This window comes from Tiliqua scincoides, chromosome 2, assembly GCF_035046505.1.
Source record: "Tiliqua scincoides isolate rTilSci1 chromosome 2, rTilSci1.hap2, whole genome shotgun sequence".
NCBI classification, from domain to species: domain Eukaryota; kingdom Metazoa; phylum Chordata; class Lepidosauria; order Squamata; family Scincidae; genus Tiliqua; species Tiliqua scincoides.
Genome location: NC_089822.1, coordinates 37,866,963 through 37,886,105, shown reverse-complemented (window position 1 = coordinate 37,886,105; position 19,143 = coordinate 37,866,963). Strand labels below are relative to the sequence as shown.

At 40.4% G+C, this 19,143-nt stretch overlaps 1 protein-coding gene across 8 annotated transcripts in view; it reads left to right on the top strand.

The window, feature by feature from the left end:
• The window catches only part of MEF2C (myocyte enhancer factor 2C), a 175,464-nt gene extending 158,547 nt beyond the window's left edge, over window positions 1–16,917 (top strand). For 6 of the 8 annotated variants that reach the window (XM_066618483.1, XM_066618486.1, XM_066618489.1 and 3 more), the window contains 4 exons: window positions 5,297–5,469; window positions 9,078–9,207; window positions 9,929–10,064; window positions 16,536–16,917. In XM_066618483.1, the coding sequence (XP_066474580.1) occupies window positions 5,297–5,469; window positions 9,078–9,207; window positions 9,929–10,064; window positions 16,536–16,857 (761 nt within the window). In that variant the 3' untranslated portion in view covers window positions 16,858–16,917. The remainder of the gene's footprint in view (window positions 1–5,296; window positions 5,470–9,077; window positions 9,208–9,928; window positions 10,065–16,535) is intronic. The other 2 variants (XM_066618488.1, XM_066618487.1) reach the window with 1 other exon arrangement.
• The last annotated feature ends 2,226 nt before the right edge of the window (window positions 16,918–19,143 follow it).

Sequence of the window (19,143 nt, the reverse complement as noted above, 5' to 3'; positions counted from 1 at the left end):
GCGTGTATTCATCATTGATTTTGAAATGATGGGTTTGTATATCATTGGTTTCAAGTCCACAGCCTTACATTCCGGGATCCATATTCTGCCAAAAGCATAACAATTTGGTGGCTGGAAGGAGAAACAGTCATTATATGGCTCCAAATTGCTGGCTGGCACAAAGTGCCAAGAACAGCAGAAATCCACTGGTAAGGAGAAGATTACAGTCGCTCTTTAAAATAATTTGATGTTCTAAAAATACAAATGCAGGAAATGTCATCACGTTTCAAAATATTTTACATTAGTAGGTAAATACATGAAAGAGTTACGTGATTGGTGTTTTTAAGTGGCACTATTTCCAAAAGATGAGAAGGCATTCCTGGTGTTAAGTTTTAGGATTCATTAAATTGCTTTGACTTGATGTAAATCATTTGTAGAGAAGAGTCTTTCTCTTTTTTTTTCTTTTAGTTGTTTCTTAAAATAACTGTTTTTTTCTTTTAGTTGTTTCACTTAAAATAACAAGCACAAAAGTGGAGACTGCTGTAGTATGTAAATAGTCTCATAGACACACTTTTTCATGAGCATGTACATCATGTGTGTGTGCACATGAGTAAGAACTTTACATTCACACACTGAACTACTGTTTGGCAGGTCATATCGGATGATGTAACACAACAGCATCTTAGTATCCCATACCAAAATAGCCTTGTATGTAAATCCATACCAAACCAAGCTTCATTTTGTTCTGCCTTGTATCACTTCTGCAGATTCCTTCAGTAGTCCTTTAGTTCTTACTTTTTAAAAATTGCTCAGATGATTTCAGATTTGGAAAATTATTAATTGCAATTCCCAGAACTAAAGCCAATGATAAAATCATCTCTGCATATGTTGGTTAGAAATTCCACATTGACCTCAACTATTTGTTGTGCATCAGCAATAATGGGAGACTCGGGCTGCAATCTTAACCACACTTTCCTGAGAGTAAGCCCTATTGAACAAAGTAGGACTTACTTCTGAGTAGACCTGGTTAGGATTGTGCCCTCAGTACCCCAATTCACCAGATCCTGAGCAAGCCATGTTGAAAGGCAACAGCAATAAACATTTTTTTTTTTCATCATGCAAGCTGTACTGGAGCAGAACCTGGAGATGTTTTGTGCTCTACATTTTTAGCATATAATTTTTCCCTAGATGATTCAGAAATATTTAACTTTCAGTGTGGTGGAGCACAGAGATTACGTAGACCTAAAAGTTAAATATATTTAATATTGATGTATCAGAAATAAGCCTGTTTTCCTGAGTTTTGTTTCATCTTTGCTTTGCCATTTGCTTGGGCTCTCTTTTTTCTGCAAGTTTATATAAGTTTTTTCTGCAAATTCAGTAGTTTACATGATGAATAAATTGGTCTAGCATGATTCCATACTCAGGTTTTGTATATCATGGGGTGATATCATGGGGAAAGGTAACTCTTTCAGTGACCTTGAGAGTGTGCCTTGAGCTGTGAGGCTTCTGGCTATCAAGACTTCAACACAGCAGGTGCTTTTTGGTACATCACCCACTGGGGGAAATAAAACGCGAGCATAAGCCCCAAGTGAGAGAGTGAGGAAGCCACTACCCTAGTAAATATGTCCTGGATCCCTCTATTTCTTACAGGCTTTTCTTTCCCTCCCTCCCCCCAGCATTCATGGGCGAGAAGGAGGCTCCGGCTTTGGTGCTAGGAAAGGGTGCTAATTGCAGTGCTGTGCCAGCATTATCATTGTTATTATTGCAGTTGCAGAAGAGAAGCATGGCTTCTGAAAGCACCAAATTAGCACAATACGGAGATGCTTGAATGTCAGGATGTGAAGCCTTAAAAGCCAAGACAGCAGAGATGAGATAGAGGGGTATTTTCAAAATCAGAGCTGACTCCTCCTTCTGAAATCAGTATTCAGGATCAGGCTCTGAAGGTGGAGGAGGGGACTGAGGGAGAGGCAGAAGCATTTAAGAGCCTTCCTAGTCCTCCTCCAGCTTTTTTATTTTTTTCTCAAAATTATAGCCTTGCTGCACTTTTCTTTGTTTCAAAACAAAAAGCCTGAAGTGGAAAAAAGTGACTCAGGCTAGGCAGAATCCTCTTGCATTTGTCCATGGAAACAGCCCAATTCGATAGGGTTTTCTTTTGTTCTTTTCTGTTTCTTCCCCCTCCCCCCCCACACTCATTTCTTCAAAAATGTCTGAGGTTAGCTTTTTTCTTCTAAATAACAAACTCTAGATTTGGATTCAGTTAAACATTCAGGACCGTACAAGTGAGCTACTCTCCAGTTACCTGGTTAACTGGGGCAACTAAAAATTTTCCGAAGAAAGTTTGCTAAGATTGTATACAGTATATACATTTTGCCTTTCTTAATTTAAAGTTTTTAACTATATTATTCTTACAGTTAAAAACAAAATAGCTATGTGAGATAACTGTTATTCATTATGTGTGTGGTTTACACTCTTTCTGCAGTCAGTTCAGAGTGGCATATGTGGGCTTAGTCCATTTTTTTCTCCTTGGAAAAGAATTAAGACCATAGAATATGCACATATTTCCCCACATCCTCCTTCCTTTCAGAAACCCAGATTCACAGCTTAGAATCCTAGCCACTGGCCTACACTAGCCTCAAAGTTGATCTGTTGCCATAACTTTTATATCAATTGTGCTTATTGGTTATTTGTTGTGGTCTGTTTTCCTTTTTTCTTTGCTGTCCAACACCCACCTTTGTCTTCTTTTTTTTTCTCCTCCTCTTCTCAGGACAACTCTGCCTTAGTCAGACTTCTTACTTCCCTTCACTGGGCAAAAGTGTTACAAAATGATACCTGAAAAGGCCAGGCCAGACGCAGTATTAACACCCTCCTTGGCTGCTTGCCAGTCTCTGATGGGCACAAATGTCTCATTCATCTTGTGGCAAGAAAAACCCTCCACTGTGCATTCTTCTCACTGGGATGGCTGTCCCATAGCTTTAGCAAGTAGCACCCTTTTCTGTCACTGCACCCTGTGAGGGCAGAGCAGGCCTCTTACTCTATTTTATTTTTAGATTCAGCAGCCACCAACAAAACCACATGATAAAATATTTTAAAATGAAGGAAAACACCTATTAAAACAGTACAGTTTTTAAAAAAAAAATTTTAAGCAAAAGATTTGAAGCATCACAAGATGGAAAATAGCCAAATCTGGCAGAGCAAAAATGTCTGTTCAGAAGATTTTTTTTTTTTTAAAGGCTGTGGACCTATCCTTGTGTTTTTATGTTTTCCTCATTCCCCTTCCTTTTCCTAGTTATTAATGCCACATGATTACATCTTGTTATTATTAGAATCTGTGTTAACTGGGTGAAGAGGCACTTTTTAAGTGGTGCTCTTCTTATATTTATCAAGGAAAGAGCAATGTTTCATATTAATCTCAGCATGATAGGTTTTCCCAGTGGCTTTTGCTTCCCTTGTGTCTCTTATAGATTTCAATTCCTTTGGAGCAGCGAACCTTTGTTTCATTCCTTTTTCCCCAAGAACTTCTTTGGGAACCATTTTTGTGAAAGGGCAATAGATAAATATTGTTACTACTACTGCTGCTGCCACTACTGCTGCTGCTACTACTACTACTACCCCACCCTTCTTCCAAGATCTCAGGGTAGTGCGCAGAATTCTACCTACTGGCATTTTATCTTCCCAACAAATCTGAGAGGTAGTTTCAGCTGAGAGATAGTGACTGACCCAAGGCTACTGGCTGCCCAGTCCTATCCACACAGTACACTAGCAGATTTCAAGGTCTGCCAGCAGACTGCATGTTTCACCATCACAGCAGTTTCTCTGATGGTGTGTGAAGTATGCTGCTGGTGCAAAGACCAGATAGCCACTCACTAGCAGCAGCACTGTGCAGGGTGGCTACCGGAACGCTGGTGCTGGTAGGGGATTATGGTGGGGGTCAGGCCAGGATTGGAGCAGATTGGGAGCAGGATGGGAATGGATCTGGGCAGCAGCAATGTCTGCCAGATCCAGAACCCCTGTCTTGGACCTTGCACGTGTCTTGTGGCAGAACAGATCTACACCAGCAGAAGAGCTGGTGTAGACTTGAGTAGGCCCGTAAGAGACTAGGTGGTAGCCAGAGAGGTAAGTAAGTTTTTTTTTCTCCTTTGCTTATCTCAACTGGCCTGTCCCCTGCTGGTGTGCTTGATATAGCAGAGGCTGCCACTACAGTCAACGGGGAATAGGATTAGGTCATTAGTGAACTTCATGGCAGAAGGAGGAATCTGCTCTGGATTTGGGATAGTATATAGTTGTGGAATAATAATTGAATAATTACCTGATTGTAGTTGCCTGATAAATAGTGTTTTGTTTTGCACTGGTAAATGTTTTCATTCTATTTACTTACTTAGTGTACAGCATAATGGTAAAATAATCTCTTTTCCACCCTATCCTCGATCAAGGCATTGCCGACTTTTGAGAAAGAATTGTCTCTTCACTTCTGTTACTGGTGTACGCTACTTAACTACTGTTTGCTTAACGACAGGTCGCATATATGACAGTGGTCAAAGCATAATAAAGATGCTCTTAATGAGACAATCGCATCTTCCTGCAGCAGAGTGTCTAGGCAAACGATTGGACTGAATGTTCACTTAATGACCTAATTAAATAACAATGGGAATCGGAGAGCGTATCCCTATCATTAAGTGGTGCACACCAGGATTTTAAATGCTGCCCAGTGCACAATTTCACACATGTGTGTAGACTCATGTAGACTCATTTTGCATCCTCTATGTAATCTGTACTGTTGTTGGCCAAATATTCTACTTAGCCCTTTATACAAGGCCAAAGTTTTTTTTATACCTGAGAGAGAAAATACATTGGCCACTTGTTCTTCCCACTAATGAACAAGGAACACATTCCATTGGGAAGTTCTCCTGTGCAAGCTGCATTGAAAGCATAAATGGGAACTGTACAAGGGTACTGCCAGGACATTCCACAGTTCCCATTCATTTCAAAAGGGTTTATGTAGAAGACCTCTTTGATGGACTGTATGCAGTGGGTCATGTCTGACACTCATTCTGCTCCCCTGAATGGGATTAAAAACCTGCCATGTGAGAAAACCTGAAGTTAGCTCATGAGAAAGTAGCCCCTTCCTAAAGTTTTGGAACAGATCAGAATGCTCTATTCTAGGCAGTTATGATATGTGTAGTAAGATCTTTCTTTAGAAAGAGTTTTGTACTTTGTGTTGACTAAATTCAAGTGCCGGTCTATGTATTTAGGAATCTTTTTCCCCCCTTTGATAGCTTTTTCTTAATGTTTTGTGTTCCTATCTTTGCAAATTCAACAGGGAATGGGTATGGCAACCCCCGAAACTCACCAGGTCTGCTGGTCTCACCTGGCAACTTGAACAAGAATATGCAAGCCAAGTCTCCTCCTCCCATGAATTTGGGGATGAACAACCGCAAGCCAGATCTCCGAGTGTTGATTCCACCAGGCAGCAAGAACACAATGCCATCTGTGGTAACACAATTTTCAAGCTTTTTTTCCTTTTCAATAAACAGGAAAATGTTTGTGGCACGAAGACTAGTAAACCCTAAAGCCAGGGGTTGTTGTGTTTGTTCATTGTGAAAATTTGAGCTTAAGAAAGGAGCTGCTCAAGCTTACTCAAGGTCAACTGAAATAAAGCAAAGGTTTGCAAGTCAAATTGACCAAAAGTTTAAATAATCAAGTTTTAGTTCAGGCTGGTACTGAACCAAAAATTTAGGTTGTTCCTTAAACAATAAATAATTGGTTTGAACAAGCATATTAAGTCTATGTGTACGCAGTTCTGTAGACTTGCTTTGTGATTATTGGGGGCCCTAATGATTGTTTCAAATATATTTCACTGTCTTCTCAAAAAACTCTTCCCCCATTCCTATTTTAGCGTATTTCTTTTCTCTAAGAATCATTCATTTTCTTGTTTCTTTTTTGCTTTTACCATTTTTCCCAAATTGGGAAAGCCTACCTGCGTCAACCTGAGCTCTGGCAAAGTTAAAGTCCATTATATCCCATCAGATAACTCCTTTTGCCTTGATTGCCAGTCCTGAATCCTGTTCTTTACAGCCCAATCTTATGTGGAGGATCCTATCCTATCCTATCCTATCCTAAGCTGCTGGAACTAGCATTCTGGCAGCATAAGGTCATCACCTTATGCACATCACCTCATGGGTCTTCATGGCCTTTTGCTGCTTGTCTGCTGTGAATGAAGCAAGCACATTTGTCTTACAGTGTTCTTCATAGGCTCTGTGCCCTTTGGCCAGCAGCCTCCAGACACTTAAGCTTTTTGTGCCAAACGCATCAGTGTTCTACAGATCTTAAGACATAAGCATATCTGAGGCAGAAACAGTGCCAAAAAGACTGTGCTTGAGCTGGTGAAATTAGATGATTGCTGGCCATTCCCCTAACTCCCAGGCACTTTCCAGTTTAACTTTTTGTTGGCAGAAGGACAAACCTTTATTGAGTTCTGAGCAAGAATGCACCCAAAGGGTGCAATTTGCACATTTCCTTGAACTCTACAAGAACTCTGCAAGAGTTATCGTTTATCCATATTGGTCTGAAGCTAAGAACGATATTCAAATATTGCCATATTTTTAAGGTCACATTTTTAGGGCCCAATCTTCAGTTACATTCCAAAATAGAAAATAATGTTTTAAGCAGCGGCATTCCCAGATGGTGGACAAAATGGTATGTTCTGCAGGTCCCTCAACGCACCATGTAAGTGGCTCCACCCCCTCCCTCCAGAGCCATTCCAGGCGGTGAGAACAACACAGAGGAGATGCCTCTGCGTTACTCTCGCCACCCAGAACTGCTCTGAAGGTGAGGGGGAGAGACCACTTACACGGCAAGTTAGGGTGCCGGCAAAACATACTGTTTTGCCCTCCCTTTGGGAACTCCACTGGTTTTGCGTGGTTTCCTAGTTTCCTTCATTTATAGCTAAAGAAGCATTTCTTTGCTTTCTTCCCAAAGATTAAATTTAATGTTGCCAAAGGGCAATAGTCAGTTTTTCATTGAGCAGCCTCCAGGAATGAATGAAATGAAATAAAGCTTTAAACAGCCACCCTTTAACCAAGGGTCATATTTTGCAGTAATCAGAAATAACCATTATTCTTTGGCTTGAAAATCCTTTTTGAAAAAATAAGCATTGTAATTTGGTGCTGCCAGCTTATGTTTGACATACTTAAGCAGAGCTAAGATAGTGTGGAGCCATCCAAAGGGCATGAGGCACTTAAATGACTTCTAATTCCCCATGAAAGAGGAACTGAAGGTAAATCTTTCATGAGAAACATGCTGTTTAAAAGTAGGATTGATAAATTTGCCATCAGGATGTTTTCTTAAGTGATGCTGAGAATATTTCTTTCCATTATGTAAAACGGCAAGCAATTTAAACAGATCCATGTTAGCTGCTAACACAATGCATTATGAATTAACTTTGATTCTCAGACAAAAATCCCATGAAGGCAACACTCTCCCTTTAGAACAATGCAAAGCAATAAATACAGTCTGTCCTGAAGCTGCCCTCCAGTAGGGTAAGGAAGTGACATAGTATCTCCATCAAACAGTTTTTTCCAGGGACCAACAATAGCTTCTAAGGGATTGAAGTCTGACTGATCAAGTCTCTAGCAGTGACAACCAGTACTCACTTCTCAATCTCTGCAGCTTTAGGGGCTAGGGATGGATGTGATGATCAGCAAGCCAGAGACCAGGGCTGAAAAAAATGAATTGATTTACACTCATCTTTGAAGAAGAAAAAAAATCTGATTAAGAAGATACTGAATGTAAAGTTCTGTTCAAAAATGAATGACACTGTGAACTGCAAACCATCTCTCCAGAACAGGTCAATGATGATAGGAAGTTTACTTTGGCATAACTAGCTTGATAGAGAACCAGCCTCCCATGCTTGGAAATGAAACCATGCCTTATAGGATAGGAAAGTAGCACACTTGAAATTGACTGCTTTGGCTAATTATTCATCCCCTTTTCTCATGCTGTCAGTCTGAGGATGTTGATCTGCTTTTGGTAAGTGAGATGACACTTGTTTTAGTGGTGAAAAAACCGTTCATTTGCCCCGTCACCCAGTTAGCGGTGGAAATATTGAAAGCTTTCCTGTCACTATAGAAAGTTTTTTCAGATGTCATCTAACTTCCTCTCAGTTCCCATAAATCAAAGATTGGGTGATGCGGAGAGAATTTTTTGAATCCTTGTTGAAAGCAATGTAGAAAGAGTCTCATTTTTTATTATTGTTAATTATTTAGTATTGCTCTAGTGACTTCTTCTAACTTCTCCAACTTTGCTATATTTACACTTTATACTTTTAAGTACCCCAGCTTAATTTTTGCTCTTTGGTATCTAAACACTAAGAAAGTATAAGAAATATTCAACATTTTTTTGCGATTTTAGTCTTTAAAATCACTTTAGTATTAAGTGACCACAGTGCCATCTGCTGGTGAAAACCAAAGATTCAGCTCTGCCACACTGTATGGCTTGCTGGTTTTCAGTGTCAACACCCTGACTGTCTAAGGAGAGCTGTGTGTGTAAGCCGGCTTCTGAACGTATGTCACTTGTGGAGTCAGGAGCTGTTGTCCTAAATTGGCTGCACATCCAAGTACATGCTGCACTTCTTTTAGCGGGCTGTGCAGTTGAACGTATATGCACTTCTATATTCTGGCACAGCTAATCGCATGTAAACACCTTTTTAAAGTGTGACTGGAGCTGACTCCAGGGTTAATGGTGACTCTCAGGATTTTAATAATACAAATACAAAACCCCTAAACAATACAAGTTAAGATTATTAGTTATCCTCATAGCCTATTTTCTGCCGATGGGAATGGGGGTGTCTTTGAATCTTACATGTTACTAGTTTGGTTACCTAGGAGATTCTGATGTAACGGGTTACTATGGTGACAACTGGTCTCTTGAAGATTGTAAATCATAGGATTGGCAGAGTTCATAAAAGCCACATGATAAATGATTAATTTTGTGAAATCTTTATACAGCTGTGTATCTTATGAACAGATCTAACCCTCAATTAGAGTTCATTTCAACTGTTTTACACCTTACCATTAATATATTTGTTTTACTTACTTTAAAAGAATCAGAGGATAAATAACTCCCAGTCTGCTCAGTCATTGGCTACTCCAGTGGTTTCCGTGGCAACTCCTACTTTGCCAGGGCAAGGGATGGGAGGATACCCATCAGCCATTTCAACAACATATGGTACCGGTAAGTATCAGTATAAGATGCAAGCAGGGTAGTTTGCACTGGGAAAAAAGCCAGATACTGACACATACAACAGCTCAGGAATACCAAAGCACTTTGTTGTACCTTAATTTGAGTGCTATTCTGGCACAAGATGTAGTGCATATATTCTTAAAATGAAACAGATACTTCGTTACGTGCATCTTGGGAAGAAATGTATTTTTGTTGTGTATACAAAATTACCTAATGTGACTGAAACAGCCCTAATTCACTCTTGAAATTCAGGAGCCACTTGCAATGCCACTTTCAAAATCAGCTTCTTTAGTTGCTTGCCTTGTTTCTGTTGTAGATGCTCCTAATACTAGGTGTATTGGCTTGGCTTTTGCAGTGCTGGACTGGACTTTACAGCAGCAGGCAAAGAGATCCACTGCCATAGGCCCTGGATGGAAATGGGCCATAAGACTTCATTGTAATGAACAGATATTGGGCTCAAGTTTCAAAATCCATGTGCGTGACAGCGGCAGTGAATTCTATAAACCTTGAGTTTTATGTGCTGACTGTCCACCACCAGGAAGCTGAAGCTTGGTGGGGCAGTGGAGGAAGACTCCCATTACTACTACAGGAGTAATAAGGGTGCAAAGGCGACTTATCTGGTGTATGAAAGAGTCCAATGATTGTGTTTGTAGCTCTTCAACTGTTTTCTCCTTAGATGTTAAGTTCTTTCATTTTCTGTGCTTGTCTCTAGAATACTCGCTGAGTAGCGCAGATTTGTCATCACTCTCTGGGTTTAACACAGCCAGTGCTCTTCACCTGGGCTCAGTCACTGGCTGGCAGCAGCAACATATACATAACATGCCACCGTCTGCCCTCAGTCAACTGGGGTAAGTAATAATACCAGCAAATATTGTATATGGCCTGAGTGAATATGAAAGCATCGGTAGTGAGTTAATAGAACGAGGTCAATGATCCCAGTTCCAGGAGATCCAGGGGCTCACCAGTATTGGAAACCGAGGGTGTAGAGGGGGCAGAAGCTACAGCTTTGACAGAGTGACATAATTTTACTCCCTACCTGGAGCCCAGTAGAGCTGGCATCATCCAGTTCTTTCTTTTACTCCCCTGTGAATGAAGTAGTTCTGTTCATTGTTGGTTAATGAATGTTCCTCTTCCTTGGAAAGCAGATTTAACATATAATAAATGGCAAACTTCTAATATCCCAGTGATGCATACAGGCGTAGCCATACATTATTGTTCAGCTTGCCTAACATTTTGTCACACAGAACACCGGGGTGTGTGTGTATGTGTGCACTACTGTGTACCCAGACAGTGAAAGAGCTACTTGACCTCCATAACTTATCAGAGTTTGTCTGTTGGATGAATTGGAATGGCAAGAGAAGGGAGTTACTCCCCAGGAGCTGGCTGATGTATGGAAGCAGCTACTTCCAGATCAGGTCAGACAGGGAGGAAAAGTGACACAGTTGCCCTACCTGAGGCCAACTGCCTGACCCAAGCAGGCATCCTTTCCCCCACAGGGCTGCCACAACAAGCTGCTCTGCTAAGAATGGCATTCTTCCTCCTCACTCTTTCACCACTTGGCAGGGATTTGAACCTGGATCTTCTGGGTCTATGTCCAACCCCAGAACCACTACACCATCCTGGCTCTCATAATGTTTCACTCATTCTTTTCTATGCTTTTGGGCATGGTGTATTTAGAACTTTGATATTTGTGCTTTTACTCTCTCCCTTTTACTAAAACTTTAGCCCCATTCAAACATTTAACATTGTCCTGCGTTAGTTTGCTATCTATGACCCCGCCCCCCCACCATTAGTATTAGAGTGACAAAACAGTTTGACCCTGTAGCATTCCATATTGTTGTCTGACTATCCCCATATGTTCAGTGGCAACATGTACATTTCACTTATGGAATTCCTTGATAGAACATAATCTAAATGACATCCCTAAGTTGGCCAGAGTAAGTTTTCTTAGTGCTGTTAAAGGGACATGCATACCTGCCCTCTAGTGGCAATTCTGCTAGTCCTTTATTACAGTCTGTAATACATTTTACTGTGGCAAATGGTTGAAACTTTCTATCAAGGGCAAGCTTCACGTAAACCCAATAGAAGAGTGTACATTTTCCTGATTTTTGAACTTTCACATTCTCTAATGGGATAAGTTCGGTGTCTTTTTCAACTAGCATAAATCTGTGTGCTTTTTTGAAAAGATGTGATTATTGACCATACATTCAGCTCCTTGTTGAAGCCCTATTAAACATTTCCTGCAGCCCAGCCAGAACATCATTATATCCTAGTACAAATCTAAGCATTAAAAAAATATCCTGAAGAATGAGAAATTCTCACCTCAAACAGTGTTAAAATAAGCTAGATATGTTTAGCTGGGTACTTTAGATTAGAATATAATAAGGGTACTTGGTTAAGCAAACAAAATAATAAAGTACTCCCAACTTGACAGCAAACCTCCATAGATCTTATGCCATACCATCATCATCATCTGTAAACGTATCTATAAAAATCATTGGCATAACTCTATATGGTAGAATACTTTCTGGTTTTCATTATTCCTTATTCATCACTGGACAGAAACTAGTGCTCTAGTTTGCAATCCTTAGAATATGTTAGAATGGAAATAGAAATGTAGAAAATATTCCAATCAGCAATATCCTCAATGAGCCCATTTATTTTTAAGACTTCCCTGAATTTATATTGCAGGAGATACAAAAGCGTGGTAAAACTATTTATGCACTTCATAAATTTCTGTACAGTCTCCTATTTGGTATAGAGCTTGGCCTAAAAATCTTTGGAACTTGGGGTGGGGGTGAGAATCAACAAAAAACTGTTTGATAACTTATTCAGCGGCTACTGCCATTGAATTAGATTGTGCAGTGTTGTTGTAGGGACAGTATTAAATTTCCCAAGAAACAGAAGGCTTTAAAAGAAAACAGAGTGTGCAAACCTTTGTCCTAGCAATCAGTAAGTGTCCTTCTGAAATGCAGAGTTTACTATTAGATAAAGAGGCCTTACCAGACCTGAGGGGAAGACAACAATCATGCCCATCCAGAACTGGGAAACTTTAGTTGCTGTACATAAAATACATAAAATTGTCAGAAACAGATTATTGTAACACTATAAATTAGTAAAGGCAAAAAGTGTCTCTCATTGAAACCAGCCTGAGTTCTGACACTGGAATAACAAATGACTACTTGATCTATATATATCAAAGGGAAATCCTAACCCTAACTTGTGCATTGGATACCAATTAGTAACACCCATCAATATTTTTAAGTCTGGTGTGTTTCTTTGAACCATGACCCCCAAAATTTGAAAATGTGAGAACATAAAGTTGTTCTACAACATTAGGAAATACACTGGATGGTATCTTAAGTTCATCCAGGGAACATCCTGCTTGTGGAAGGAGTATTGCACTCATGCATCCCACAAGTAGAAGGGGTCCTTTTAGTTAAGTGTGCAAGGCTCCTGCAAGTGTGCAAGGCTCCTTCAAGTGGAAGGGGCTTTGGATGATGGACCCATGTTCTGTCTGAGTTTCAGAGGCAACTCATTGTCATTTTCAATTGTCCCAAAGGCAAAGTATTCCTACAGCTCAATTCTGTTTACTTAGCATTACATGTTTACTCAGAAGTAAGTCCCACTGCACTCAGTGGGGCTTATTCTTGGATAACTGTGCACAATTATAGGATTGCAGCTTAGCAATCACACAGTCCAATCCTCTATATGCTTACACAGAATGCAGTGGGACACATTCCCTAAAGTTCACCTAGGATTTCAGCCATCATTCATCAGCCTCAGGCATTCCTGAGAGCATCTATAAGATAGTACTTGGATGGGAGACCGCTTGGGAATACCGGGTGCAGTAGGCTTATACCATAGTCTTTCAAGACTGAAGGTTGCCAACCAAGCATTCATTTCCTTTTCCTTTCCACACATTTGTATCTCTAGGGCTAACACTCTTCTCCTTTTTGCTTTGGGAAGATCTGCTCACATTTTGACAAAATCTGCTGAACACAGGGCTGATGAAAGCAATTACTGATATCGCATTTAGTTTTCTCTCTCTCTTGCCTTACAATAGCCATTCATTTTTAAACATTGTGACAATTTGTGATAAAAGCATCAGGACATCATTCCAAGTTTAAATGTGTCCACATGAGATAAAGCCTTATTTTGCATTTTAGCAGAATTTGGATCATTACTGGCTGCAATCATCCACTCTTGGCTTGGGGGTAAAACCCACTGAGATTGTAGAGGACTGAAGCTGAATGAACTGCTGCAGATGTACACATTTCCTTTCAATGAAGCAATCCAATTGCACATGCTAAAGAACAGATCAGATCCTCCTGGTGAATCAGAAAACTTGTTTGTGCACAAGTCACATGCATATGCATAGGGGAAGCTATCTGTATAAAATTCTCCCTTCTCTTCCCTGTTCTTCTCAAACATTAATCTCCATCAGGCATTTTGTAAGGCATTTTGGACAGGAGATTCTCACTTCCTGTCCTAAATATCTGGGTGTTTATGTCTGTGACAGCTTGTGCAGATGTTGTAATGCTGCTCTAAAGCTAGGAAAACATCAAATGTCATCATGATACTGCAATTTGTGCAACTCATCCTCAGAACTCATGTGATAGAACAGCAACCTTGCATCACTCTTAGATAAGAAAGGGCTCGGAAGTGTAATGATTCCAGTCCAGAGCTGGATTTTGGTAGAACTGCATCAGTGTAAATCATCAGTGACTTGCCCCCAAGAGTGTCACGTTAAGATACATGTTACGTTAGTGAATTATTGTAAAAGAATAAAAAATTTTAAATGTTGCCAGTAGGTGGTGCCTTTGCACAGAACATGTCTCCGAGCAAAGGTTGCTTTGTAATTGTTACCTTGTTAGTTTGGTTCATCCCTTCCCCTTCAGCTTTCTTCGTTTCAGTACTCATTTTGTTCTGCACACACAAGGAAAATTAGCTTGCAAGGGAATTTGACATTCCTGTGTTTTGCCGTAATACTGTTGGTGCTCGGAATGAGGGGAGAGGTAGCATCTTTTGCTTCAGCTGTACACACCAGGGCAGATCAACTATTCATGTCCATTGTCATACTCCAGTTCTATTTGGATGAAGACAAAAACACATTCTCAGTGTAGTGGGAGTAGTTTGTACACACGTTTTTAAAAAATGCCTTGGAAGGCAGCAAACATGTTTAAGGCATGTCCAGAACTCCACAAAATGACCATGCTTTCATTGTTAGATGCAGGAAAGTCTGTCCAACAGGCATAAATTCTTCTTTAATGTACAAATTCTACCCAGGTGTCAAATCAAAGTATTTTAGTGTTTTTCCTAGAAACAGATCATATTTACTGTAGACATTCAGGCTTAAATCCTCTGGCAATTTACTCCAGGATCATTTCATTGAACCCATGTGCCACTGTTAGGAATACTAAGAGGCAAGTGGCTATAAGGAAAGCACTGCACATTCCGAAGCTGCCAACCTCAGCTTGTCCCTTTAATTGAGATGTGTGCTTTTGCATTCTCCTTTCATCTACCCTGGGGACAATTCAGACATAACATTTGCCAAGCAGTGGTTGTGGATGGATAGTTTCAGTCTTGCCTGCAGCACCTGATTTTCTAGGTTTTCAGTGTGCTCCAAGCTGAACCTGAAAAAAAATCCACTTCCTCCTCTAAGGACAGAGGCAGACAAAAGCCAATTCCAGAGATGTATATTAGTAGTTATGAGAGCCCATTGACCTGTGTCTGTGACATTACTGGAGTTGAGTAGCTGTACAACTGTTTGTAATTAACTATAAGTGTAGGGATAAAGATACATCAATACATGTTAAGGTGACAGATAAATGCAAAATGCACAAGAACTCTTCTTTCTTTAAAAAGAAAAAAGAGAGTGCAAGACTTACCCCTTTCACAGCCATGCCCTACCATATCATTTTCTTGTTGCTTGAAAAGTCATTTTTCACTGAATACCCTGGGCTCCCAACTTTCCATCAGGATAGCTAACATCTCCTATATGTTTAATTCTCAGACCTTCAGTGTCAAACATTTTTCACAGCAAGACAATCCCTTTAGAAGCAAATCCCCCCCCCCCAATTAGGTTTGGATGATTGTTCAGTTACAGGCAGTCCAAGCCTACCTCACTCCTTCAACCAGTGCAACAGTGTCAATGGAACACACACTGTATCCTGCAGTGGGGGAAGTCCTGGAAGTTTCTTCCGGGTAGGCCTCCACTTCCCCGATTGGTCTATTTGAACCTGTAGCAGCTCTTTTGCTAGCACAACTCTAAGTGCACCCAGGGACATGGATCAAGGCCTGGAAGGGAGATAGGATATTAGTGGAGCTGGTTCCAACAGTAACTGCCCCTTAAAACCCTTGATACACTCCCAATACCGACCCAGTCCCTGCCCTGTTCTTAACCCTCCCTCTACCTGCTGCCTTCAATGCCAAAGTACCAATGCCAGGGCATCTTGTGCAGCAGCTGCTCCTGGTTATTTCAGGCAGTGGCCAAGTTGCATGTGATAGCACATCATAGTTTGCAACACCAGAAAGGTGCTATGCTGTCAGAATGTGAGTTCCAACAGATGAGTTCCAGCCTGATATGACTGGACCTCAAAGAAGGAATAGTTGTACTAGTTCCACCATAGTAGCATGTGAGAATTCCTCTGAAAATGTTGCATCTATACACAGCCCAAGACAGTGACTGCCCCACCACATCTTTTGCTGAGCATTGATTTCTACCTGGATTTTCCACATCCAGCCTAATACACCTTCTACTATATCTTCTGAGTGGTCAATAGGGAAAAAGTTGAAGGGCTGATTCCTGACTGGCCCATGAGGGAACTTGACAGGGTTTGACCTTTATGGGTGGTTCTGGTGGTCCCTTCCATGGGACCACACCACATACTACCTCCTTATCCATTGGTGCACCAGCCACTGCCACGCCACCTCTCATTCAGTGGATTTGTAAAGGTAGAGGGGAATGGATGGAAGAGGGATTGCGGAGGAGAGAGTAGAGTAGTGGGCTAGAGAAACACTCTAACCTACTATTCCCCTCCGCATTTCCTTTTCCAATCTTTTGAATTTTTTTTTTAATCCAGGGAGCAAGAGGAAGAGTGGGAGAGGCAGGCAAAGGGCACTCCCCCAGTCCATCGCCTCAGGTGGCCTCACTGATGGGCCGGCTTTGTGTTCAGTTTCCAGTGTGGAATATTCCTTCCATTCTTGGCATGCCCGGGTATCAGTCTGAGTCTTTAAGCTGCTGTATTGTGTGCGTGTGCATTTCTGGGGGCTCGATGCCTCCTCAGTCTGTAACTGGGTTTCCTTTCCTCCTACAGAGCTTGCACTAGCACTCATTTATCTCAGAATACAAATCTCTCCCTGCCTTCTACTCAAAGCCTCAACATCAAGTCAGAACCTGTTTCTCCTCCTAGAGACCGTACCACCACACCCTCGAGATACCCACAGCACACGCGCCACGAGGCGGGAAGATCTCCTGTTGACAGCTTGAGCAGCTGTAGTAGTTCGTATGACGGAAGCGACAGAGAGGATCACCGGAACGAATTCCACTCTCCCATTGGACTCACCAGACCTTCGCCGGACGAAAGGGAAAGTCCCTCTGTGAAGCGCATGCGGCTCTCTGAAGGATGGGCAACATGATAACATTATTAGCTATTAGGGTTTTTTTTTCTTGCAGTGTGTGTGTGTGCTATACCTTAATGGGGAATAGGGAGGGAGGGGTCGATATGCATTATATGTGCTGTGTGTGGGGGGAAAAAGTCAGGTACTCTGTTTTGTAAAAGTACTTTTAAATTGCCTCAGTGATACCATATTAAGGATTTAAAAAGCAGCAATGCTGAGATAAGCTTCGCACTTGAGTTGTACAACAGAACACTTGTACAAAATAGGTTTTAAGGTTAACTTCTCTTCACTGTTGTGCTCCCTTGCAAAATGTATGTTACAATAGATAGTGTTCATGTTGCAGGTTCAACGTTATTTACATGTAAATAGACAAAAAAAAAAAGGAAACATATGCCCAATGGGGCAGATCTTTACTGAGAGAGAAAGCAGCTGTTATGCAACATATAGTAAATGTACAGATGTTTTGGGAGACCCAGAAATTGGGTGGCCAAGAAAAAAAGGGTGCAAGAATCTCTAGATCACCTCCTATATCTGAAAAGCTCACAAAGTATGGCACTCAATTAAACAGATCAAAAACATTTAAAAGAGGACCATACTTGTAAAAAAAAATCAATTTTTTTAGTTGGAGGGCTAACCTATTTAATTTTTAAAATTCTGGGTCTGTATCACTTATTACATAAAAAAATATAAAAATATGTAAATTACATTTTCCTTATTTTCATATTAAAAAGTAAGACAGAGTTTGCAAAGCATTGTGGCTTTTGGAGTCTGCTGAAGCCAAAATGTGTTTTGTTTTGTTTTTCCCATCATAGCTTCGCCAATATTTTAAACATCCCTAACAGAAAGAAAAAGGGACTTTTTTGTATAGAAAGCACTACCCTAAGCCATGAAGAACTCCACGCTTTGCTAACCAAGATAACTGTTTTCTCTTTGCAGAAGTTTTGTTTTTGAAATGTGTATTTCTAATTATATAAAATATTAAGAATCTTTTAAAAAAAATCTGTGAAATTAACATGCTTGTGTATAGCTTTCTAATATATATAATAATTATGGTAATAGCAGAAGTTTTTGTTATCTTAATAGTGGGGGAATTATATTTGTGCAGTTGCACATTTAAGTAACTTTTCTTTTTCTTTTGGCTTTTCTTTTAATCTGCATACATTTTACAGAATAAGTCAGCTGTTGAAGGCTAATCTGCAGAAGGTTAGAATTTTCCCTTCCTATAGCAGCCCATATCATTCTAATACATCTGCAGTCAATTTTGTGATCCATTGTATATACTGATTAGTTCCGTCATAACGGTCTGCACATCTGACCAAGTTTGAGGCCCCCTTCTTACCTTATTTATGTCTTGCGTATCTTGTGGCTTTCTGCAGTTTAGATCACAACATGACTCAGCTTTGTCCTCATTGAATTTATCCAAACTGACATCCTCTCCTGATTTGCTCTGATATGCCCCTTGGAGATATCATACATCCCTGCCCCAAACATAAAAGTGTGGGTGATCACCCTTCAAAAGAAATAAAGGTGGATAAAAGTCCAATAATAGTATCCTCTCCCTCAAAAATCAAACACCTCTTTATCTCTAAGGTATAACCCCAGAAAGTGTAAATTGTTCAGGGCTGAAATGTAAAACACCACTGCTGACTAGGCAAAATAATAGAGCATAGAAACAGCAATATGGTGAAAATCACCAGTTCTAAAACTCAGGGTGGTTCTAGCTGCTACCATCTAGAAGCTACTTCACACACACATGTGCACAGTGTAGTCACCGACCACAAGCACTTGTTGACTCTTAGCTGAGTGCCTGAATCATCTCCATTGATAGGAATTGTGTTTGGGTGGACATCTGTATAGATGTTACAGTCAACACCAGCATTTCCATGGATCTCAGTGCTTCACAACTGTGCAAGCAGGAACATCATTGAACAATGTCTTATCTATATCTTTTTCACAGTGGATAAAACAGCAGGTGTGTTATTTTGAGCAGAAACATAACTGGCAGGGAAGAAGTTAAGCACATCTACTCTGCCTCATCATTTGTCCACTCATAGTGGAAGCCTCTCAAGGCCTTTTTTCTTTAAAAACGAAAAAGTGAAAGTGAGAAGGAAACTATTCACTTTTTTGTATACTGACTAGTTAGGCCCTTATACAGTCACATCATTTGTTCAACAAAAATAGCAGCCCAGGAAAGCATTGTCAATAATTTTAAGTTAACCTTTTTGCCCTTGCTCAGAATATTAAAGGCAAGAGATTGGTTGCTAATTTTTGTTGTTGTTGTTGTTGTTGTTCTTTAAGGAAGAT